The sequence below is a fragment of the Chanodichthys erythropterus genome, chromosome 19 (assembly GCF_024489055.1).
Source record: "Chanodichthys erythropterus isolate Z2021 chromosome 19, ASM2448905v1, whole genome shotgun sequence".
NCBI lineage: Eukaryota > Metazoa > Chordata > Actinopteri > Cypriniformes > Xenocyprididae > Chanodichthys > Chanodichthys erythropterus.
The window spans coordinates 25,754,043-25,780,655 of record NC_090239.1 but is presented as its reverse complement, the minus strand read 5'-3'; the positions used below and the strand labels follow the sequence as shown (position 1 = coordinate 25,780,655).

Here is a 26,613-nt window from a genome sequence, read left to right as displayed (position 1 = left end):
AGAAGAGCTATATTTGGAAATATCAAATGTGCCAGTTGGTCGGTATGATAAATATGTCTGCTTGGGTGCCGTCATCTCATCCAATTGTTAGATGGAACCAGAGAAGAATGTTTAACAATAGACAAACAATTTAGGGTTTGGTAAATAGTTGTCTATTCACTTGCATTTCAGACGTTTGTCAGCTCATGTTTCAAACGTTTGGAGTTGGTCTTTTGTTCTTTTGCACCGTTCTGACCTTGAGTTTGCTTGAGTGATTTGTTTGTGACATAATGGCAAATTGACACTTTGATTTAGTTTGCCTTAAAGTCAATATGAACTCAAGAATGACCTTATTTGCTTTCAGAGCCCGCTATTGTTAAGAGTTTTTTTTTTTTTGTAGTGTTTCTTCAAATGCAATAACTTGCTTTGCCTCTGAAATGGCTTTTCTTTTGTCTTTTTGTATTTTTCAACCTTTCTTATAGAGACCATTTTTTGCAATCTAATCAGTCAATGGATATTGTCTTTGTCTGTTTCATTCTGAAGTCCATCACATTACCGGTGTAAAATAGGTTATGAACAGACTAGAGGTGTAAATTGAGGGTAACAAATCGATGCGTCACATTGCATCTTGTCCTCCAGTTCTTTTATTAATAATTCACTCAACTTTTTAATTAGCTGTTCTCAAACAAAAGAGCATGTCAAATTACATGACAACCTGTCTATTTTTTAAGTTACTCAGCAGTAAAATGTAAACACAAAACAATTTTTTGTGGTGGATGCAAGTTCTTTGCTTATGAATAACAAGCAACTTTTTTTTATTAATACTCAAGAGTTCTTCATTTACAATAAAGTACAGCATATATGATATATAATTACATTTTTTAAAAATGTTTTTATGCATCAGTGTAGAATCATTCACATCAGCTTTGTGATGCAACGTGAAAACAAATATATCCCAAAGCTCCAGAACACACTGCATGTTGATTTTTAACTTTTCATAGCATCATATCAACTAACTTGGATCAAAGGCCAAAAGTCATGCAAGTTCTGAGATGTTAAAGGGATAATTCACCCAAAAATGAAAATTTCCATCATTTACTTTAATATCGAACAGTTGCTGGCCCCCATTGACTTCCATAGTATAGGGGAAAAAAGTGCTATAGAAGTCAATGGGGCCCATCAACTGTTTGGTTACTGCCATTCTTTAAAATATCTTTTGTCTTCAGCAGAAGAAAGAAATACATACAGGTTTGGAACAACATGGAGGGTGAGTAAATGATTACAGAATTTTTGTCATTTTTGGGTGAAGTGTCCATTTAAAGGGATAGTTAACCCAAAAATGAAAACTCTGTCATCATTTACTCACACTCATGTCGTTCTAAACCTATAAGACTTTTGTTCATCTTCAAAACACAAATGAATGTATTTTAAAAGTAAATCTAAGAGATTTCTTTCCCTCTTTTGACAGTCCACATTACCACTTTGACGCTTCGAAAAGTTCATAAAGAAATCGTAAAACTAATCCATATGAATTGAGTGGTTTAGTCCAAATTCTCTGAAGAGATATCTTCATTTGTGTTCCGAAGATGAACATTTTTGGGTGAACTAACCATTTAATAGGATTTATCTGGCCCTGGGATAAATGTTTAAGTTAGATTCCATGTTTTTTCTTTTGCAAATGGCATTTCCGGGTGATTTTAAAAATGGTTGTTGAAATCACAGAAGTTGAGGGAACCATCTCCTGCTGATATCATAGTTTCTGTTTTTAAATGCACTCTTGTATCTTGCAGGACGTAGAGCAGTATATGTTGCGAACGGGCACGGTGAACAGCATGGAGAGCTCCCATTCGCTGCCGTCTATGTCGATAAGTGCCAGCTCCCAGAGTTCTTCAGTGAACAGCCTTGCAGATGGTTCAGATGACAGCGGAGAGATGGCTATGATGCAGGAGGGCGAACATACAGTGACCTCCAACAGCTCAGTGCTGCACAAACCTCTGGTACGTGTCAATGGCTTTTTGTGAGCTGCATGTGGTGAAACAACTAATCAATTTAATTATAATTCAATTGATTAATTTATTTTTTCTAAATCTTAAATACTCCAAAAATGTAAATGTTAGTATATCACAGTTACTTGAACTTGAATGTTACTTAAACAGCAAATCAGCATATTAGAATGATTTCTGAAGGATCGTGTGACACTGAAGGCACTTATTTTCATGATTTTTCCTTAATTTGTCCCTCTCTGTCCCCACACAGAACCATGATAACATCTATGACGACCCCTACCAGCCAGAGTTGGACTCCCAGCAGCAGGGCCCCTCTGGTGGTCGCCGACGTCGAGGACGGGACCACTTCGCCACAATCCGCACAGCCTCATTGGTGACCCGTCAGATCCAGGAGCACGAGCAGGGCTCAGCGCTGAGAGAGCAGATGTCTGGATACAAACGCATGAGGAGACAGCATCAGAAACAGCTGATGGCTCTGGAGAACAAGCTGAAGGCCGAGATGGATGAACATCAGCTTAGGCTTGACAAAGAACTGGAGACACAGAGAAACAACTTCAGCAGTGAAGCAGACAAGCTTGGCAAGAAGCACCAGGCCATCCTGGAGAAAGAGGTGAGTGGAGGAAACAATTATGCTTGATGGTTTCAGATCCCACCTTCTGACCTCAAGCCCTTAATCAACCAGGATATATTAGATAAAACAAGCAAAATGGGAAGATGTCAATACTGTAGCACTAACTTGTCTGTAAAGCACATGTTTTTCATCTGTGTTTGATTATTTGTTCTTGTGTCATCATTTTCATTTTCATTGTCATCAATTAATGGGATTGAATAACTCGGCTGAAGGAAGAAGGTTTAATCTTTCTTCCTCAGTGTAGCTTATACAGCTATGGGTGGGTTATCCAGTAAGAAGTATGAAATGCTAAAGAAAAGAGAATAACCAGTCCATAAATGGGAGCCTTCCGGAACATCCTTGACTTGTTGGCCCAACAATAAACCCACTGACCTTTTTCCCCTAAAGGAGCAACCTACCATCTCTGCCTTGCACACCTTCTGGGTGATGCCAAAATCAGATGTGACCATACAAAGAGAGATAGTGAGTGAAAGTCAGGCTGAGAGCCTTTTTATTCTGACAGTCTGCCCATTTAAATGTCATGAGTCAACAGTGTTTATCATGACTTATTTTGTATCACAAGTACAATTATCAAAAAATATATGATAGAGTTGTGTAAAATTGTTTAGTCTTTTTTCTAAATAGAATTTTATAAAATGTCTATATTTATAGTAGGGCTGCCCCCTAATAGTTAACTAACCGACGAGACTAATCAATTAGTCGACGAGAAGAGGCTTAGTCGACCGAAATTGGTATTTGTCGGTTAGTCGCAGGAAGAAAAAAAAAAACACAGGAAGTGGCAAAATCATGCAGTCTGTGATGGACAGATCGTTAATGGCAGGAAATCCAAACATTCGCCTATCATTCATCGACCTCAAATATGGCTTATAACTTGAATCATGTAAGTAGGAAAATTACAAGTCTGCTCGCTCTAACGTTAACCTAGATAAATGTGCGCTATTATTTGGCGCGTTTGTGTGGAGAGAGTGCTTGCATGACATAGTCGCCGGTGCAATCATACTCTGTCATTTTTGGGCATATAGAAAAGAATAATCCAACATTCGAAACTGTAAATGGTTTGCTTTTATTTCCGTAAATACACAATAACACAACGTTGTGATTTTGTAAAATAAAGAAAACAGAGAATGCGCTTTCTGCTGTCTCGGTTTCAAGTGAAACCATTTCTGCGTCACAAAAATGAACCGAAACTCAGCATATACTTGCCTCACAGACATGAGAAATGTATTTATTGAAGGCTTGAAATGTCTACTTTTAAATATTCTCAGATTATGTAATCCATATGAAACGTCATCTCCACAGTAGTGAACGCACCTATATGCACGAGTCAGCATCGTCAACTTCATCTCTGCAGACGAAAACACAAAAAACACTAGTTTATCAATAAATGATTAAAATGTTCAGACAGTCTCCTTCTGTTTTTTCATGCCACAATCATATTCATCACGTCTACCGGTGCATTGCTCCTTATGCGTGCGTTTGAGCGCTGATTAGGCTGTGCATTATATATTGGCGATTAAAGGCTCATTATGTTTTATATGGTTTATTAATATAAATGTGTGATTAGTCAACTAATCGCTTGAATGAATGACTACTAATCGACTAGAGAAATCTTTAGTCAAGGGCAGCCCTAATTTATAGTTTGTTGAATGTTGAATCTGTATCTGCCATGTAATAGCCTGTGAAGATGATATGGCAATGAATTTAAATACAACAACTTTTCTTTACCCCTCAGACTAAGGGTGCTCTTACAGAAGAGAAGAAGTTTCAGCAGCATATCTTGGGCCAGCAGAAGAAGGAGTTGACTAGCTTGCTTGAGTCTCAGAAACGCCAGTACAGGCAGCGAAAAGAGCAGCTTAAAGAGGTACGTCAGAATCTGATTTGGCTGTTTGACTGTGGATTTGCTCAGATGTTGTTCAATATTTTCGCCCTGTGTGCAGGAGCTCAATGAGAACCAGTCCACGCCAAAGCGAGAGAAGCAGGAGTGGCTAGTTCAGCAGAAGGAGTGTCTCCAGCAGCTCCAGGCAGAGGAAGAGGCAGGGTTACTACGCAGACAGAGGCAATATTACGAGTTGCAATGCCGCCAATACAAGAGGAAGATGCTGCTATCCCGCCACAACCTGGAGCAAGACCTGCTCAGAGAGGTACAGAACTAGCTAAATAATCTGCTGATATTTGGTCATTCATGATTATCGTGATGTTAAATTTTACATTACTCTACTGTGACACGGATTGTTTCAGATGGAATTGTTTCAAACTGGTATATTTGCTTCTCATGTTGTCAGTCACATGCAGTTTTCACAGTGGAGGCTATGGTGGATGGTCCCCCGGAAGAAATTTTTTACATTTTAAAGTTAAATGGATCAATCTGAGTAAAATTAGCAGTAAAAATATAAAAGTTATGTCTTAATTTCTTCACTTGCAAGAGTTAATCCATCAAACTTTTATTTTGGCGAATGTGGCGTATCTGCTGCATGTTGCATTCACAAATGCACATTAAACTCGCAGTACATCAAGAGATGGAGTTCACTGCATTAACTTTGAAGCAAGACTGGATGTGCTGATGCTGTGCTTCAGATTATATACTTAAATCATAGTCTTTTGATATTTGATAAGCACACTAAATAATTACAATTTTAGTTCGAGTAGCGCAGAAAGATATTTTTTAAATTGTGGCGGGCCATTACAATCTAGGTAATTATTGGGAAACACTGCCCATATGGCCAATGTTCAACCAGTGTTATTTTAGTGTCATTGATACATTATATTTAGTATCATTACATAATATTTTAGTATCATTGATATGCAAACAATCAATTCAGTCAAGCAAACAATTCAGTTAAATCTACAAAAGCAGCATCGAGTACATGATAGCCTAAATATAAAGTTATGAAACTAAATTTTACCCTGCCAAAATCGATTTGCTCTGGAACAAGTAGATTAATAAGACCAAAGACTGCCCATTAGATATACCACAAATTAATTATATTTCTTGTTTAACCACTATCTACATAAGAGCCAGCAGCAAATTCCCAAAGGACTGGCCGAGATTAAGCTGTTCTCTATGTGTATATACGAGTCACGATGTTTATATACGAGTCACATATTTGAGGTCTACATAACGACATTCTCAGCTAAAAAACCATGACAGTCGCTGCAAGTGGAGTGACACAAATGGTGAAACGGCTTCAGTGCCGATACAGGGGGAATACCGCACGGCTCTCAGCCGATCAGATTCGAGAACAGAAAGAACTGTTGTATGTGTGCATATGGTTTTAGCTTTAGCTAACGATGATGATCAACACGGCAGCGAGTTTGATGATCATGGTCTGACGTAGATGCACCTCACAACTGCAAATTAATGTCTTCCACACAGCCAGCACTTTCTAAAGGGAGCTCTTAAATGACACCACTCCAATGAAAACTACTAATTAAATACCATGTACTCGTTTATGCCTGACCACAGTTGCCTGATGCTTTTCTAACCACCATAATCCATCTCTGCATCTTTCTTTCCATATACTTGTCTCAATGCAGGACCTGAACAAGAAACAGACTTTGAAGGACCTAGAGTGCGCCATGTTGCTTCGCCATCACGAGTCGACTCAGGAGCTGGAGTTCCGGCAGCTGGGTCTGGTGCAGCGCACACGTGCTGACCTGATCCGGACGCAGCACCAGACCGAGCTCACCAACCAGATGGAGTACAATAAACGGCGTGAACAAGAGCTTCGGCAAAAGCACGCCGTCGAAGTCCGCCAGCAGCCCAAGAGCCTGAGAGTGAGTGACTCTGACATCACTGAGAGTACAGAAGGGGAGGGGCCTCTCAGGGAGGGGGAGGATAATGTTGAAAGGGAGGGGCTTGAAGGTGAAGGGGTGGAGCCAAAGGAACAGCTTGAGGATGAAGAGAAGAGAGATGGAGAAAAGATAGATGGGGATGAGAGGCAGCCGGTAGGTGCTGTTGAAGACACAGCTGAGCAAGATGAGAGGGAAATAAAACAACTTGAAGGAAATGACACTGAAGAGACATTTATTGACCAATGTGAAACAATAGACAGTGAAGGAAAAGTGGAAGATGCGACAACGGCTGACAATGCCAACAAAAGTGCAAAAGAACAAACTGAAATCTCGTTAGATGAACAGCAATATGTTGAGGGCAAAATTGACACTGATCCCAGACAAGTAGAAGGGCTTCCATGGGATGACGCTAGTGATTCAGAGTGTGAGGAAGAGGATAGAGGTGTGGCCGACGGCTGTCCATCAGAGCTAATGCCCGCCCCTTCTTTTGAGCGCCGCCCTCTGGAGCGTGACGCAGACGAACTCTCTGAGTTCTACTTTCCGGATACGTTAGAGGAGCTGGAGCCTCCTCCCGTCTACACGCCTCCCTCTTCCCAACCTACCCTTCCTTCGATCTTTTCTCACGCAATCTGTCTCGTTCTTTCGCTCTCGGCAGCCATGCAGCCATCTGTCTTCACCCTCCTTTTTCTATCCGTCTTCCTGCTTTCCTTGCGCCGCTCGCCGCCTCTTCCATCGCTCGCTTCAATCCTTCTCTCTGGTGAGCTTGCCTTCCTGGCGCTCTTCTTTTCCTACCTATTCCTGCGTTCCTGCTGCTCTCTCTCATTTTCTACATACCTTTCACTAACATATTGGGGCTCAGGCCTGTTCAGTCTGGGTTTGTCTTTAAGCTTAGGACTTTATTACGTCCCCATAGCCTTGATCTCTGCGTCTTTTCTTAGCTCGCCCTCACTTTTCCTCTCTCTTTACCTTGTGGTGGTCCTGGTCGTCCGACCAGCCAGGGTCTTCCTCCAAAACACCCCACGCAAACTCAATCGCCTCTGGATGCGAGTTCTTTTTCGACTGCCAAAGCCACTTTTCACCGTGTGCCAGTCTCTTCTGGGTGGCCTGACCGAGCGCAGCCTCTACGACATGTTCCCTAAAGCCGGACGCAACTGGGGTGGGCGACAGTCCCGAATCCCTGTGCCTTTAAATAGCCTCCTCGCACAATATGAGGCCAAAAGCAAACACTCCGTTCTGTTCGCACGGTTCCTGCTTTTGGGACGCCGGTTTGTCCGGCGACCTCTCGGCACTCTGACAGACCTGGCTAACTCCGTGGTGTTGCGCTTAGCCAAGCGTGTGCTGAAGGAACTGCCGCAGAATTACCTGAAACGGCTGCAGGCCTTCGGGTTGCTGCGAAGGGAGAGACCCAGCAAGTTGCCGATTCTTCTGCCTAGAGCCGTGAGGGAACATAGGCGAAGGATGAGGGAGAGGCGAGAGAAGGAGAGGAGGAGAAGGGAAGAGAGAGAGAGGATGTACAGGGAAGAGGGGAGGTGGGAGAGTGTGTTGAGGAGAACCGCCTCAGGGAGGAGTTTGAGAGGAAAGGTAGTGCCTTGGAGATAGATTGAGATGGAAGAAGGGGAGGTATGTGAGCGTGCACACTGCACATGCCATTCATCCATCATTGTTTTTCTTTCTAAACTCACGGCTGATTTATTTTAGTCCCTTTGCTCACATGCCCTCCTTTTTGTGCCTGATTTTACAGGGTAGTACACGGTTAAAGGAGTAGTTTACTTCAGAATTAAAATTTCCTGATAATTTATTCACCCCCATGTCATCCAAGATGTTCATGTCTTTCGTTCTTCAGTCGAAAAGAAAAATAAATTATGGTTTTTGAGGAAACCATTCCAGGATTTTTCTCCATATAGTGGACTTGAACAGCTACCAACGGGTAGCTACCAATGTTGAAGGTCCAAATGTTGGTTTCATTGCAGCTTCTAAGGGCTCTACACGATCCCAGCTGAGGATTCAGGGTCTTATCTAGCGAAATGATCAGTCATGTTGTAATATATATATATATATATATATATATATATATATATATATATATATATATATATATATATATATATATTACACACACACACATTTTAACCACAAATGCTTGTCTTGCAGCCACACATTACATAATCACGTTGGAAAGATCATGCGTGACATAGGCCCAAGTACCGCGGTAGGGTGAAAAACTCGACCGACATAATTGTTTTACCTTTTTTTGTAAAGGCATTTTTTTTTGGCTTAGTCTTTGCATGTTCGCTTTGTAAACACTGGATCGCTACTTCTGCCTACGTGTGATGCGTGACATTTTCAATGTGATTATGTGATGTGTGGTGCATCGCAGAGCAGTGATTAAAAAGTATATCATTTATTTTTTTTTAGAAAATGACCGATTGTTTCACTAGATAAGACTCTTATTCCTCGGCTGGGATCATGTAAAGCTCTTTAAAGTTGCACTGAAACTGACCTTTGGGCCTTTAACCCGTTGCTTGCCGTTGAAGTCCGCTATATGGAGAAAAATCCATATTTTCCTCAAAAAACCTTCATTTCTTTTCGACTGAAGAAAGAACAGCATGGGGGTGAGTAAATTATCAGGAAATTTTCATTCTAAAGTGAACCAATCCTTTAAAGAGAAAATTCAGAATTCAAAAATGAGAATTCTGTAATTTACTCACCCTCTTGTCGTTCTAAACCCACAAGACTTTGGTTAAGCTTTGAAAAAGAAATAATTTGAAAGTCCACTTGAAGATCCATAAAGGTTATAAAGGCATCATAAAATGTATTAGCTTTCAATGGAGGGAGGGAAAGTCTTTTGGGTTTGGAACTACATGAGGGTGAGTGAATGATGACAGAATTTTAATTTTGGGTGAACTATCACTTTTAGAATAACATACTTTTTACAACTCGCTCATTCACAGTCAGCCGCCAGTGAATGGAAAGCTTTAGTCGATTTATTGTGCTTTTTGTAAAAGTTTCTGGGTTTTATTTTTTATTTTATTTTTTACTCTGAGTTATTTTATTCTCAAATAGCAAGAGCTATATGTGTTATGGTGATTGTTGAAGCCATGTCTGTGCAATCTTGATTTAGTTTTTATTTTGTTTTGATGGAGGGTCTTGATTTCAACATTGAAAATGTATTATATTGCAAAACCAAAATGGCTCTCTGTGAAAATGACCATAGGCCTTTCAATTAAGCCATGCATGTTAAATGCTAAATTTACTGTTTCTACTGTGAAAGTGGATTATTATACAGTGCTTTACACTATAAATCTCCCAAAAACAAAACACTACAAGCTTATTCTTCCAAAAGTGCAATAGAAGTTTATCAGATAAAGCGCCAATGATTTATTTTTCCTACTTTTTAAAGAAGTCCTGGGTGTAAAATAAGTTTTGTATTGAAATAGTAAAACATTGGAAACTAGGCTGCGTATTGTTGCAAAATCAGTGTTTTGTATCGTTTTAAAAGCTTGAGAACAACTAACAGCAGCTTAAAATATTATTAAAGTCCTCTCACTGGAAGTTTTAGAGGCAGGGCCTCATGAATGGCAATCATATGCCACATGATCTGGGGTTTTTCCACCATCAGATGAATGAGCAATCCTAAATGCTGTTAGTTCAGTCCTGCCACTATAGCAGTGAACTTTATTGAATGTTAATGTTAATTTAAACATTAATCTCTTAACTTTAAGTAAAATATTTACTCTGCAATGTGGGTGATCTATTATAAATTCAGTATATGAGATATGCAGTTTTATTTAGATGAAAACATCAAACAGGATCCTGCTGTTTTCCTGTTGTATTACTAAAGATGTGAGTGGTTGATGTGCTTTTTTTGGCACACATCATATACTTGATATAGTTTAGCACCCAAAACAATTTTACTCAACAGTAAATAAGGAAATGTGTTTGTAGACTGTTGAATTTGGGAACATGTATACTGAGTTTAGAAATATATATTGTTATTGCACTAGAGGCAATGATCTAATAATATTTACCATGTAAACAAGTGTTTTGGACATATCCTTGTGAAGAGAGGTCTAGCCTGTTTAGATGAAGCATTTATGCAAGACTTTCATAGGTTAGCCCTAGTTTTTCAATGTTTGCATGGCACTGTTATTTTATATTTATTAGTACTCTATTACTGCATATCAAAGACTATATAATAAGAAGCCATTTTGACAATCATCTTAATGTAAGGCTTGACAAGAATGCAAATTGACAACCAAAGATTAAAACGGAGTCGTGACATAAATGAAAAGGTGGATGTGTGGATCGATAAAAATTGCTTGCACTGCTCACAAATGCTCTGTAAGAACTCTACAAATACTAAAAGGTCTTCATAGAAATCTTAACTTTATCAAAGGGACCATTTGTGAACTACAGCGGAAATGAGACACAAGTAATGAGGAAATGCAAAATGCATATTTTAAGAAAATTTAAATTTCCTGGCAAAAAAGGATGCATTTCAGTTTTAGCCATATTTGTTCCAGTTATTGAATATGTACAATTTTATGTTTGTGTTCCTTTAATTTTGTCTTGTTACTTATTGTTTACATATGCTATGCTCCCTTTTTTTTTTTTTTTTTTTTTTTTTACTAAATCACAAAGTCTGTCTTAATTATTATTTGATGAATGTTTGTTATTTTGTGTTGCATTGCACCGTCTGTTTCAAGGCCATTGTGTGTGCATTTCATCCTCATTTTGTGTGTTTGTGCATGAATGGATGTTTACTTTGTTCAAACAAAGATTTCTGTTATATGTTTCTGAAATAAATTCTTTATTATAATCATTGTCCTTTGGTTTATTTTATATTTTACATGACATTTTTTTTTAAGTATTTTTGTCTTTTGTTTTATTCATCATCATCTCAGTTTTATGTTTTCTATTCATATAGCTGTGATGCTGCTGCTTTAATGTTATAAGGAAGTTATAATTATTATGAAGTTTCTTATGAATTCTGATCTGAGCGCAGAATTAGTTTATTAAATTGTACACTCAAATATGTGATTTAACCTTAAGATGTTTTATTTGGGGAAAAATATGAATAAAAATTGAAATATTAATTGGTTTCTCACATAAAGACACCAAAAATTGTGGAGACTACACTCAAAAAAGTGTAAACTTTAAAAAATGCTGGGTTAAAAACAACCCAAGTTGGGTTGAAAATGAACAAACCGAGCGGTTGGGTTAAATGTTTGCCCAACCTGCTGGGTAGTTTTATTTAACTACTATTGTTTAAAAGTTACTGTATTGCTTAATTTGCTTGCTAAAATGAACCCAAAGTATGTTGGAATTTAACATGTATCAATGTTTAATACATTAACATTAAGTTTAATGAACAATAATTAAACAATAAACATTAATTAAATTGCTTATTATTAAATGTTCACCTTTTGATTATTATTGTTGCCTCTAGTAATTATGTCTGATTTTTAATTTCCAACCTTTTTTTGGTTCATTTTAAGCCAGCCATATAGTCATTTTTAATCAATAGTTGAGTTAAATAAAACTACCCAGCACATTGGGCTAACATTTAACCCAATTGCTGGGTTTGTCCATTATCAACCCAGCATTTTTTTCCGAGTGTAGAGAGTCTGAATTTATAGATTTCTGCTCAAAATTATTTGTGCTATTTTATGTGTCCCACAATATGATGCTGCATACTACAAATAAATGCCATTGTTTTAAAGTGTTTTATAACCAATGACGGCACATTTGTGCCGTGACACTTCTTTCCCCCTCCACTCTTTCTTATCTGTCTGTTGTCAATCGTTGTTACAACGCTCTTCCCTGTTCCTGTAGTCCAAAGAGCTGCAGATTAAGCGTCAGTTCCAAGACACGTGTAAGATCCAAACACGTCAGTATAAAGCTCTGAGGAACCATCTGCTGGAGAACACGCCGAAGTCGGACCACAAGGCCGTGCTGAAGCGTCTCAAAGATGAGCAGACTCGTAAGCTGGCTATTCTGGCCGAGCAATACGACCACTCGATCAACGACATGCTGTCCACACAGGCTGTGAGTAAGGCAAGGACACATGAATCACAATTCCCATCCCACTGACCACCAAAACCCTCACTCAAACCTACACCATCAGTGACATACTCTCAAAACAGTACATGGTAAGGTATATCACCCTACATCTGATCCCAGCAGCCACACTCCAGCATCAGAGATACCCCTGCCTCATTGACCTTTGCCATTTTGTGCTGTTTCACTCCAGCTGCGATTGGATGAGACGCAGGAAGCGGAGTATCAGGTGCTGAGGATGCAGCTGCAGCAGGAGTTGGAGCTGCTCAATGCGTACCAGAGTAAAATCAAGATGCATACTGACACCCAGCATGAGAGGGAGGTTAAAGACCTGGAACAGAGAGTGTCCATCCGCAGAGCCCTGCTGGAACAAAGGGTAAAGGCTGCACTCATTCACGGCCATTTTGGTAGACAAATGGAAGCTGTAAGGCAGTGGTTCTCAACTGGTTGCGACTCAAGTGGTAACTGAACAGTATCTAAATTGTACAAAAATATGCAATGTCCTTTTCTGTTAATTCATTTTTGGGATGTAAAATCAGGTTGGGATACGGTAATCTCCATCATCAGACAAGGATTTATCAGTAATGTTTTACTGGGGAAATGTATTTCAGTGGAGCCCCAGCAAAAAGGCCTGTTGCATATAGCTAGTTGAACAAACATTGAATTTGAGATGAGGTTTAGAATTGACAAATCCATATAAATCCGATCTGGTTCAGTGGGGTCACAACGCTCGGTATAAATGTTCTCTGTCAACTCAGGTTTGCAATTAACTGTGAAGCATGTGCACCTGAAAGTGATTAAATGCAGGAACACTGCTGCTGCAGCGAAAGTTTGAGAAGGCTGCTGAAAGAAAATATCTGACTATATCAATGCATGTGAATCAAACAAATAGACCTTATAATTTATATAGTTTCACAAAGACTTCAAAAGAATACACGTAAGATTAATCTGTTTAAAAGCTTATACAGGTGCTGGTCATATAATTAGAATATTGTGAAAAAGGTCATTTTTTTATTGTAAATAATTTTTAAAAATGAAGCTTTCATATATTCTAGATTCCCTACATGTAAAGTAAAACATTTCAAAAGTTTTTTTTTTTTTTTTTAATTTAATTTTGATGATTAGAGCGTACAGCTCATGAAAGTCCAAAATCCAGTATCTCAAAATATTAGAATATTTCCTAAGATCAATCAAAAAATGGATTTTCAAAACAGAAAAGTTCAAGTTCTTTAAAGTGTGTTCATTTGTACACTCAATACTTGGTCGGCAGCACATATTACAGCAAATGACTTGCTCCTAGCACAAATTACAGCATCAGTGAAGTGTGGCATGGAAGTGATCAGCCTGTGGCACTGCTGAGGCACTATTGAGCCTTCAGATCATCTGTATATTGTTGGATCGACTGTTTCTCATCTTTCTCTTGAAAATATCCCATAGATTCAGGGGTCAGGCATGTTGGCTGGCCAATAAAGCACAGTAATATCATGGTCAGCAAACCACTTGGAAGTGGTTTTTGCACTGTGGGCAGGTGCTAAAGTCCTGCTGGAAAAGGAAATCAGCATCTCCATAAAGCTTGTCAGCAGATGGAAGCACAAAGTGCTCCAAAATCTCCTGGAAGATGGCTGCATTGACTTTGCACTTGATAAAACACAATGGACCAACACCAGCAGATGTCACGGCACCCTAAATCATTACTGACTTCAGAAACTTCCCACTAGACTTCAAGCAGCTTGGATTCTGTGCCTCTCCAGTCTTCCTTCAGACTCTGGGACCATGATTTCAACATGAAATGCAAAATGTACTTTTATCTGAAAAGAGGACTTTCGACCACTGTTCACGGTCCAGTTCTTTTTCTCCTTAGCGCAGGTAAGATGCTTCTGACGTTGTTTCTGTTTCAGAAGTGGCTTGGTAGTCCTTTTCCTGAAGATGTCTGAGTGTGGTGACTCTTGATGCACTGACTCTGGCTTCATTCTACTCATTGTGAAGCTCTCTCAAGTGTTTTAATCGGCTTTACTTGACAGTATTCTCACGCTTGTGGTCATCCCTGTTGCTTGTGCACCTTTGTCACCCAATTTCTTCCTTCTAGTCAACTTTGCATTTAATATGCTTTGATACATCACACTGTAAACAGCCACCACATTCAGTAATGACCTTCTGTCACTTACTCTCTTTGTGGAGGGTGTCAATGATTGTATCCTGGACCATTGCCAAGTCAGCAGTCTTCCCCATTAGTGTGGTTTCAAAGAGCAAGAGATATCCGGAATTTATACTGTAGGGATGGTCATTTAATGAAACTCAAATGTAAATATTCAAATATTTTGAGATACTGGATTTTGGACTTTCATTATCTGTACGCTCTAATCAACAAATTAAAAAAAAAAAAAAAAAAAAAAACTTTTGAAATGTTTTACTTTACATGTAGGCAATCTGGTATAAATGAAAGTTTCATTTTTTAAAGTAATTTACAATAAAAAAACTTTTTCACAATATTCTAATTATATGACCAGCACCTGTATATTAAAGCTTGGATTTATATTTCTTTATATTAATTTAAAAGCAAAGTTTAGTATTAATTGTAAATAAATATAATAATTATATGAATATATTATATGAATTATGCATAATTACAATTCATAAAATGTAATAAATGATTAACAGCAAAAGATGAGCAATTTTGTCTCTAAAATTCTTTAAAGGCATAATATGTAAGATTTTTGGATTAAAATATATAAAAACTACTAGAACACCATTATATATTTTGTTGACTTGTGTCCTTACATCATCCCAAATGTTTCCAAGAATGTTTAAATCCAGAGAAATAAGCAATTTTAACCAGGACAGGGACCGTGCCCGTGCGTCTCCTATCAATGATATCATATCCCCGTTACCCTTGATTTTATTTTGTAGAATCCATGGAAACACCAAAGGCGCTTTAATATATTATGTGTTTTATTAAACAAGTGAACAACTGTTTGGATACATTCATCGACAGAAAACGAATCATGTTATATAGCTCAACACAGTAAGTCTTATTGTTGAAATCTCGTTTTCTTGATTTACTGTGAATACCATGTTTTACCATGACTAATATTGATCTAGTTTACTGCAGTGTGCAACAAGTGTCTCATAGCAGCCACCGAGCGAACGCACAGAATAGCATTATAACAACTTTCAAAACACAAATGTATCTAAAATGTTAAACAGCACTGCTTGGATTAGCGGTCCGAAGTGGAAGTGGCCACTGTGGCATAATAAAAGCTCCACTGCTGTCGAGCCGTGTGTCACGCTCATCTCTTATTATCAATTGCTCCAGCGGCCTCGTTCCACTCCAACAGCTTTCAGCCCCACCCTGCTTCATACTACAGTAATGTTAATAAATATTTAATACAGTAGTTCACAAATCTTTAATACAGTCCGAGTCCCGTCGGATTCTTTTCCACAGGCTGTAGATGTGAACCAGTGTTAATTTTGTATGACAAATTTTCGTCATAATTTTTGTCAACAACATTTTTTCACGGACGAAAACGAGACGATGACTAAATAAAAATGTTTTGAATGACTAAAACTATGACTAAAATCTACTCTAATTTTCGTCAACGAATAAAAACGAGATGAAAATGATAGAGAGGGACGATTTGGGATGATATCCAGTCAGGACTGCTGTCCTGTGTGGAAGATGCGCACATTTGAAATGTAATTTGCTGATCTAACCGCGGGAAACGTTGCGCGCTCTACAGGCTCATCCAGCAGCACTTCAGACTGCGTCGCAATTATTGAATAGCGCATATTTATGCCAAGCGATTGCTTGTAAGCTAATGTTGATGAATTATGACAATGTTTACTACACAATGTTTATATGGTAGTATGTTTTAGACGGTTGTAAGAAATGCATATTTTATCTCCCTCATCTGAACTTAAATGAGCAGCCTACATTTCAGAATATGTGTCACAGTGTATTTCAGTATGGTTTATAATATAATTATATTTTTTTCCTGGTCATTATTGTTATTTTGTTTAAACAATAAACTGTATTTCATTTCTATTTAATTTATAGTAAACTACTGTATCTTCTAGGAAAGACTATAAACATTATTTGACACATTATTCAATATATTTTACAAGTTTAAAGGTTATTATAGTTAACTAAACCTAAAACCAAAAAAATCTTCATTACTTGAAATAAACATTAACTGAAATATAAGATAAATATATAAAAATGTAAACTTATTTTATTTCATAGTTTCTAAGCTTTGGCTTAACCTGAGGTATTAAAATAAACAGAAATAAAAACTTATAGACATTTAAAAGCAAAAACTAAAAGACATAAACACAAAAAAATACTAAAACTTTTAACTGAAATTACAATGAAAGCAGAAAAACTAAAAATAAAATCTAATAAAAAAATTTAAACGAAAACTATAATAGTACCTCAATGATAAGTGTCAATCCCTGAAAAGTACTGAATTTTGCTCTTTCACGTGTTTTTGCACTTGAACGGTCAAAAACCGCCCGCTTTGGCGAGCAAAGTACAGTGAACATAAACAGTTTGGGGAATATCAGATGTACCTATATCAGTGTATTGGATCTGTGTAAGCATATCTATTGGAAATGCTTAAATGCATTACAATTTAACTAAATTAGATTTTAGTAAAGTAAATACTGTAGATTTAGTCGACTAAAATCTTATGATATTTATTAGACTAAAACTAGACTAAAACTAAAACAATTTCCGATGACTAAAATATGACTAAAACTAAATGGCATTTTAGTCAAAAGACTATTTCTAAAGCTAAATCAAAATTTGCTGTCAAAATCAACACTGATGTGAACTCCCATGATTCCACAAAATCAAGGTGTCATCATGCCTTTGTTTTGAATAAGCGACCTCTAGCGGTCAAAATTACATATTGTGCCTTTAATTTGGAGTGAGAGATACAGGAGGAGTGGCTTTATTGCATTAAAAATGTCATTTTACTCACAGCTGATTGGCCCAGTTTTGGTCTGCGATCTCTAACCCAGAATAAAACCTGCTCCGCATGCATGTTATCCGTGTACCATGGCTATGAAACCCGCTAAAAACCAATCCACCTTCTTGAGCCCGAAAGAACCGAGTTTGCTCAAACTAATCCTAAACTTACCTGGGTAACAAGTGAAACTGGCTTCATGCAACAGACCACTCGTCTTCACCTGCCAGTTGAGGACCACTCTCCTAAAAGTGCAATTCTGACATCCACGGATCTCTTTTCCAGATCGAGGAAGAGATGCTGACCCTGCAGAATGAACGTTCGGAGCGCATCCGTTCCCTTCTGGAGCGTCAGGCATCCGAGATCGAGGCCTTCGACTCTGAGAGCCTCCGCTTGGGATTTAGTAGCCTGGCTTTGACAGGCATCCCCTCTGAGGCTCATCCCAAGCAGGGCTACCCGTCCAGCCAGACCCCCCGTCCATCCGGCCACTGGAGTCATGGCGGGGCGCCGCATCCCCACTCCCGCAGGGGTCCCAGCCGGGCCGAATCCTCTTCCTCATCGTCCGCCTCCCATGCCTTGGGATTAGCGCGAGACGGGCCTTTGCACCACTCCTCCCGGTCCTCGTCATCATCTTCATCCTCCTCCTCGTCCTCCCATCACAACCGCCACCACCTTCCACAGCACTACCATCACCAGAGCACGCCACAGCTGTACAGGGAGAGAGAGAGGGATAGAGAGAGGGAGCGGGAGAAAGAGAAGGAGTGGGGCGGAGGGAGCAGGGGGGACCTCGGGCACCCCCACGTCTTCTCCCACCACCTTCCCTCCCGCTCCTCCTCCCAGTCCCTCGCTCTCCTCCCTCCTCCTCCTCCCGCACCACCTACCATCTCACTGTCAGCCTCCTCCGCCCAGTCATCGTCCTCTCAAGGAGTGTACGGAGGAGGCGGAGGAGGGCTGGTGGTGCGGGGTCCCAGCCTGATGGCGTTGAGGAACAGCCCGCAGCCCCTGCGCAGAACCGCATCTGGCGGCGGCCCAGGAGGGTCTGGCGGTGCAGACGGAGTCCTCAGCCGTAGTACCTCGGTGACCTCGCACATCTCCAACGGATCCCACCTCTCCTACTCTTAAGGGAACCGAGTAAGGAGGTCGGGTTTGCTTTGTTGAATTCCTCCAAGCCATTACAATACAAGTGAGAGCACATTTTACTTGCCCTAAAGCTTTTCTTTTCCCTGCTTGTTGTTGTTTTTGTTTTTTGTTTTTGTAAAAAAGCGGGAAACTGGCTTGGAACATCACCACTGCCTTTAAGACGTCTTAAAGGGATGCTGCGCGACTTCTTTAGTGTGATGGGGAGAATTCGTACATGCACACACTACAGTATGAACACAGAATGTCTATAAAGTTCTATGTCAGTCAGACTTTATGAATACATTTACGTCTATGGGAGTTGCTCCAATGCATGAAGATTAATGTAGTAAATACATTTGTATTCATATGTTATCCAGTCACATTTGAGATGTAAAGGTGCGGTCACATTAGCAATGTTTCAGGGAAATTTCACAGATAAAAAAAAAGGGTCATTGTACAGTGTTACGATGTATGAAGCACTTTCAAGTCACTTTCAAACAAAGCAGCTTTCTGTTGGTCGGCAACTTTTTCGCCTTACTCCATTTTCACTTTATGCGAAACTCCTGAATTCTCAATTAAAATTTTCGCCTGCAAAATTTCACCTTGAAATGGTAAATGTGATCGCACCTACCTTTGCAAAATCTTTGACTGCATCCAAAATCGCATACTTCCCTAATTAGGCGAAAAACAGAATGTGACCATAGTAGTATGTCCAAGTTCACAGTATTCATAAAACAGCACTACTTCTGGCGAGATTATGAAGTGCACATACGATGGACACTTTACTAACCCAAAAGGCCACTGGAGAGGAATGGCAGTGAACGGACAGAACTGACGCTGGTAGGTCACATGACAAATGTAGTACTTCCGGATAACATTCATACTGTATAGATCACACTTTTTTTTTTTTACTGTTGTGAAGTAATTACTTACTCAAAAGAAGATCCTACTTGGAGGGTATGCGATTTCGGACGCAGCCATGGAGTAATTCTCCCACCAATTGGATCTTTTATTGTGTATATATAAATATATATATAAATATATAGTATCTAAAGTGTTGAAGCATTGTGTCCACTGTTTTCTATAGTAATTATGACGATTGACATTTTGATAAAAAGACATGAAAAGAATAGTCCTAACATTTAATTGCAGAAATTGGATCTGGAGTGGATGGCGTAATTCTCAAAACCATGTTTGATGTCATCATGACAACATTTTTAAAATTTGCATCTGGTTGTCATTTTTAGAAGCAATGCTTCTTTGGGTCTAGTGTGTGTTATCAATACATGAGTATGCAATTATTAATATGCGAGTATTAATAATTGTTAATAATCATTTTGAGTGTATGCATTGGCTGAATGGGACGCAGTCTGGCAGTATTGCCACTTTTGTACACAAACACACCCAAAAAAAAAAAAAAACAATTTAAAGGAAGATTGGCTTATTCACTTGGGTAAGCATCCTTTAACTCAAATCCTAGACAATAAAAATGGACTTGATTTAATTACAATGAGTTACAATCACTAATCTTTTGGAAAGAACTGAATAATTGTGTATTATTTTGAATGTTGAGAGGTAAGGTGCATTTATTGATACTCTCCAGAGACAGGCAGGTGCAGTAAGTCATCATATGATGGAAGACTCTTTATTACAATGAAGACGGGAAGAACTTTGGGGAAAATGTTGCAGCTGCTATAGCTGTGTTTCTGATTTAAGATGAGTGCACAATTGTGTGTGTCTATATATATATATATATATATATATATATATATATATATATATATATATATATATATATATATATATAAAAATGTGTTGCAGTGTTCTCTGATTGATTGTGTTTGACAATGAAGAGAGCATTTGAGCATTCAACAAATACTCAGCTGTGCATCGACCAAGGCTGTGTTTTCACAGACACATTCAGAGATATCCAAGAAGAACACAAGTGGAACTTGATGAACTCCGAAATCAAGCAAGAAACACCAGCTCTGATATCTCTCTCTGTATAACCTATGACTTTATGCTTGGTTTAAAGTAAAAACAGTGCATGCAGAACTTCTAATGTATCGAGGATGTCAGATATAGTGTTTGGAGGGCCAATGAGATTGTACCATTGAATGGACTGACTTGTTTGTGAGATATGGTTGTGATGTTACTTAATGATCTTAGGACAGTGATCCCATTATAATGTTGAATGTTAGAGGTAATATTGCAAAAGCAAGTCCACGGGCAGGTTAAACTAGTCTGGATCCATGTATGGTGGTAAAGGAGGCTCTCCTAGATAGTATGGGGTGAATTGTTGAGATAGACTCCATTTGTCTATCATCTGTGTATGTATGTGTTGACTGTGAAACAGGTTGTTGGGTCAAAGTGGAGTTTTTATTTCTTTTCTTTTTTTTCTTTTTTCTGAAAGGACATTTCTTGAAACATTAATTACTGAAATCAAGCTGTTTCTGGCTTGAAGGGAGAAAACACGTGAAAGAAAAATAAATGCGAATTTAAATGACAATAAATTGATATTAACGTGGATTTGTCTTTGTGTTCTTTACATATTTGTTTCAGTATAGACATCTAGAATCATTCCTAAAGTCCTTAAAGGGTTTAAATGTACAAACATCTAATCGTCACTATATCCGACATTGATGTCTGGCATCAATAACAAATCCGTGAAGAATCCTCTATGCGTCATTGCGACGTGCCCTTTAAGACGTGCACGAGCTTTTTAGTTTCATTCAATTAGAAGAGACTTGTGCACAAAATACGACCTTATGAATATAAATAAAATTAAAAAAGTGTAGCATATATATATATATATATATATATATATATATATATATATATATATATATATATATATATATATATATATATATACATACATACATATATAGCACAGCCTCACGACTTTAACTTTTTAAAAAAGGTTTTTTTTTACGTACTGCTTGTTAACCGAATAGTTATCCAAAAATGAAAAACTACAAGCAAATATTTAACAGAAAATATGTAACGTTAGTGCAGATGCTAAAAATATATGTTCTCTGAATATGAAATCCAGCAAGTAACAGTATTAATACAGCTACATACTTTCGCTTTGGGTTAGAAAAGGATGAAAAAAAACAAAAAACATCTTTACATCTTTACAAAATATTTTATATAAATGAACGTAGTGCAGATTCATTCATTTCTAGAGGTCATTTTGTCTCGGTCAACAGACTGTAGTCACGTGACCTCAACGGCGCTATTTCTGTCGGCTCATTTTCTGAGAGGAAGGAGGAAAGCGACGGAAATAGGAGGGGGAGATAGAGCCTCCCATCCCTTTAAGAACAACTGGGACATAGCGGAGAGAGGAAAAGGAGAGGAGGGGGTAGAAGAAAGAGGAATTAAAAAAGAAAAGGAAGAAAGAGACAGGGAAGGGAGGGAGGAGAGAGAGAGAGCGCGCGATAAAAAAAGAAAGATGACATCCTGTGAATTGAAGCGCCGAGGTGGAGCGGCGGGCTGCGGCCGGGCTCGAGTGTTATTCGTCCGGGTCACGGCTTGAATCCTACAGCGAGGCTTCGACAAACACCCGATTGGCCTGTCGGGGGGATCGAGGAAAAAACACTGATTTATCCATAGCCGCTTTTAAGTTTGACTCTTTAAAATGCGTCAAGCGCATTACGTATAACCGCTATTTTAACGTCTAAATGCCTCAACTGCTGTTTTATAATGCATGATGTTAGCCTGTAGAAATAACATTATTGGTTTCGGTTTTTAAGTCATGCAAATGAATAAATAGCATGTTGTTGTAATGTCTCGGGTTAAAGTTGGATAGGAGCATATTAAACACTAAATAGTGTGCATTATTGCCTGCTAATCCAGGCCGATAATTAAATATGCGATTGGGGGAATACTTAAAAAAAACACATCTGAACATTAAACGCAAACTACAGACTATTTAAAGGATGTCAGTTGTTTGCTATTAATCTTGATGATTGTGTAGTTGATTATAATATTCATCGCTGTGGAACAAAATGGATGCCGCGTGGAGCAATTTTCTCTTCCAGGTGAGATTTAACGCTGTGTGTGTGTAAATAAATTGATGTGAAATTCATGTTATTACAAAGTTGTAACAACATCTACATTACTGCATTACTACATTGCGAGGAGGTTCACTTCAGTTATACCTACACTGAAGTTTTGAATTCAAACTTAGTACTTTGTGATTGTTCTTTCCCAGACCACACCTTCCCAGACCCAAGTGGAGGGGACCCTCCAATCAGAACTTCTGCCTGTCCACACGACCTCTCCTCAAACCCCGCCCAACGAGCACATAGCTCCGCCTCCATCGACAGTGGACACTGCTGCTCTCAATGAGGACCCTGTACCTGGTGGGTGAGAGTGAGGGAGGGATGGGGAATGGGAGGGAGGTTTGGAGAGGAGCGAGGAAGCTGGCTGGGAGGGGTTGGAGGTTTTCTGTGGTTGCTCAGTCATCACATAGAGCAGAACAGCTGTGTGGAATATAGTCGTGTTATCTTCAGCCGAAGGTCAGCCATACAGCGAAGGCTCTATGATTGATCTTCGTTATGACGTTTTTAAGGTCCTACCTTTAGAAATGAGAACATGGTCATAAAAAACCTGGAAATAGGGGGAAACTGATGGAAATTGGTACAGACGACTGAAAAATTAGTAGAAAGCCGTTGGTCAAAAAGGTCACCTATAGAGGGCATGCACGTGACGTCACCGTTGACCGTTACGACTGCAGTCATGCCCGCTAAGTGGCAAAAGACTGAGCGGCAGCATTGGTTTTCAGCGTGAATGTCGCGAAAAACATCCAAAACAGGAAAGAGCTCTATGATTGACTGTACAAATAGCTTCGACACAAAACCTGAGGTATATATTTAAAAACTGCAGAAAGCAACAGGGGGAAAAAGGGATATATATATATATATATATATATATATATATATATATATATATATAGATAGATAGATAGATAGATAGATAGATAGCCAAGGAACGGAGAACATTGGAAAACATTCCTGAGGTTAATTTGTGACATAGTTCACAAGCTGTTTTAGGGTGCTTTCACACTTGTAGTTCGGTTCGTTTGGTAAATTTAGTCCATTTGGTCTGGACCAAAGAAGAGGAATCCATCCGTCTCACACACACACAGATGATCTGCTGCATGGAGACGCACGTCTGATGCCTGTGATGGGCAAAGTCATGACTATGACGAGAAAAACCGACATGCGCGATGATTCTGTCCTTTTTAGGGTCTCGTCTTCCTGTTTTTGGTTTGGTTACATGTCTTTGGTCCGTGTTGCGTTCATATATAATTCGAACCAGAGTTCGTTTGAAAGCGGACCGAAACCCATCTTTTCAGCGGTCTCGGTCCGCTTGTTTGGTGCGCACCAGGGTTCGGATGGCAGTGTTCATATATGTTCAAATGAACCGCACTAACCGAGCAACCGCACCAGGGTTCGTTTTAATTGAACCAAACATGACAAGTGTGAACGCACCCTTAATGACATCGTTCTGACACGTCACATTTAAGAGCGTCAAAACGCCATTTATTGTTTGAATTTCATGATAAAATGGACAGAATTTGAAAATTTAAACTTTTATTCTTATCAGAAGTAACAAAGCACGAAGCCTTTTGCGATTATTGGACGGGAGGCACTACAAATATTTGATGTAGCTTAAAATAAAAATAAAAAAGCAGACCTGGCAACCCTGGCTTGAAATACGGGTGATTCACAGGGTCAAAAAGAGCCTGCTTTAATTTAACCCTTACTATTTTTACACTCACTATATTTAAACTGTCAATGCGTTAAAAATTCAACACAAAAACTGGTTTGCCAACCGCCAAGAAGAAGAAATTCAACACATGAGTGATTTTCTTCACATTCAGTATGTATGAGTTGCAGTCTGAACACGTTTTTCCACACCCTTTTGATTGACAGGATATAATCGTCCCTGATCATCGGCTTTTATCGGCCGATACCGATTGTTGGCTGATACATCGGTGCATCTCTATTCAAAAACTCTGTCTGTAAAGGTGTGCTCACATATATTGTTGTTCAACTAATTTTTGCAGGCAAAATCTAGTCATTTCAGTAGGAATCCACTCAATCAAGAATTTCGCATGAGGGAGAAAGATTTCCCCATGCAGATTTGGCAATGAGTTGAAGTAAAAAAAAAAAAGAAAAAAAAAAGTCAAAGTTCTGTGCTTCTTTCATCGCTACAGTATTAACAATAGAAAACTGAGTTTTTCTGCCCTCAAGTCATAGGTCAAAAAGTGTGTCTGTAAAGGTACGGTCACATTTACCCTTGTACATCAAATTTTCACAAAATCTAGTCATTTGAGTAGGAAATTCTGCAATTGGGAATTTTGCATAAGGGTGAAATATTTCCACATGCAGATTTCGCAATGGGTTCAATTTGGTCACGTGAATTCGCCATAATTACCAACAGAGCTGTTGGTTTAAAAGTGACTTCTGTGCGAGCTGTACTTCATGCATCGCTATACTATTGACAGTAGACAATGGACCTTTTTTACCTGATGTGACAGCACCTTAAAGGGTTAGTTCACCCAAAAATCAAAATTCTGTCATGAATTACTCGCCCTCATGTTGTTCCACACCCATAAGACCTTCGTTTATCTTCAGAACACAAAGATATTTTTGATGAAATCCGAGAGGTATATGACTCGTCCATAGACAGCAATATAATCAACACTTTCAAGGTCCAGAAAGGTACTAAAGACATTGTTAAAATAGTCAAAGTGACTGCAGTGGTTCAACCTTAATTTTATGAAGCAATGAGAATACTTTTTGTGCGCAAAAATAATGACTTTATTCAACAATATCTTCTCTTCTGTGTCATTCTCCTATGCTATTTACATTGCAGCGCTTCCAGTTTCTACGTCAGAATGCCAGATCAATATTGGCCGCCTAATGCCTCAGGATCACATGCATGCTTTGTGCTGATAACGTGAACAGCGTTGGCCAATATTAGGGGTGTCAAAATTAATCGTTTCTACGGTGCATCGCGATGCAGACGAGGACGATTCGGTTTCGGTTCAGTAATAGCCCATAACCGGTTATAATCGTTATAATGTACTGACGCATTTCTGACGTCAGCACCGCGTGCTTAGTCGCGGCATACAAATGGCAGAGGGAGGCGAAACGCCTGAGCGTGCAATAAAAAAAATGCTCCAACCACTTTAAAAGCTGACATTTGGGCACATTTCGGCTTTTATCAACAACACGGTAAGCCCGACCTTGACAAGACACACGCTGTGTGCAAATCATGTCACGCAAAAATAAAATATGCAGGGGGTAATACTAATACCACCAACATGAGAAACCACGTCAGTCGTTTTCCCCCCTGAGCTGCAAACGCCTGTCAGTGCCATTGTGGATCCAGCTCAGCCAAAAATTGATCAACTTATATCAACGTTGCCGCCAAACTCAGTGAGAGGGCAGAGAATTACCAGAGCAGTGGCATCTTTTATTGCAAAGGATATACGGCCCTTTTCTGTAGTGGAAAACCTGAAAACCTGCTGAAGTGCAGATTTAGTTTTTTGTATATTGATTATATTCAAGTAGGTTTGGCCTCTTGTTTATTTTGGTTTGTAATTTAATTTCATGTTTATACATTTGTCAATATTTAAATGTTTTACAAGAAAGTACACTGCACTATATAAGTATTTAAGTACACTCTCTGCATTATGCACTTTTAGTACTTACATTTGTGTGTTCTAATCTAATGCTGCTGTTGTGTTCTGTGCCCAGACTTGAGTTTTATTTGATGTTTGATACATTCAAGAAGCGCGTTTCAGGTAAAATTAAGGGTTCAGTTCATATATCTGACTGCTTGTATTTATTGACAAAATTGTATACATGTGAAGCAAAATTGAAAAATAAGAATGCAATGCATCATCAATGCATCGTGATGCATCGAGATAATCGAATCGAACTGAATCGATGACTTGATAATCGTAATCGAACCGAACCGTGAGACCAGTGTAGGTTCACACCTCTAGCCAATATCGGCCAGTCTTAGAACCTGGAAGCGCTGC

At 38.9% G+C, this 26,613-nt stretch overlaps 2 protein-coding genes across 4 annotated transcripts in view; both read left to right on the top strand.

The window, feature by feature from the left end:
* Positions 1 to 18,554, top strand: part of taok2b (TAO kinase 2b) — a 34,861-nt gene extending 16,307 nt beyond the window's left edge. Inside the window, exons 12-19 of one of the 3 annotated variants that reach the window (XM_067369402.1) lie at positions 1,770 to 1,976; positions 2,236 to 2,595; positions 4,349 to 4,477; positions 4,554 to 4,757; positions 6,151 to 6,390; positions 12,244 to 12,456; positions 12,662 to 12,844; positions 17,718 to 18,554. In XM_067369402.1, the coding sequence (XP_067225503.1) occupies positions 1,770 to 1,976; positions 2,236 to 2,595; positions 4,349 to 4,477; positions 4,554 to 4,757; positions 6,151 to 6,390; positions 12,244 to 12,456; positions 12,662 to 12,844; positions 17,718 to 18,554 (2,373 nt within the window). Of the gene's footprint in view, positions 1 to 1,769; positions 1,977 to 2,235; positions 2,596 to 3,003; positions 3,079 to 4,348; positions 4,478 to 4,553; positions 4,758 to 6,150; positions 11,035 to 12,243; positions 12,457 to 12,661; positions 12,845 to 17,717 lie in introns of those variants that run through there. The other 2 variants (XM_067369400.1, XM_067369401.1) reach the window with 2 other exon arrangements.
* A 3,323-nt stretch (positions 18,555 to 21,877) lies between these two features.
* Positions 21,878 to 26,613, top strand: part of mazb (MYC-associated zinc finger protein b (purine-binding transcription factor)) — a 10,173-nt gene continuing 5,437 nt past the window's right edge. Inside the window, exons 1-2 of the mRNA XM_067369407.1 lie at positions 21,878 to 22,594; positions 22,768 to 22,918. Of these exons, the coding sequence (XP_067225508.1) occupies positions 22,562 to 22,594; positions 22,768 to 22,918 (184 nt within the window). The 5' untranslated portion in view covers positions 21,878 to 22,561. The remainder of the gene's footprint in view (positions 22,595 to 22,767; positions 22,919 to 26,613) is intronic.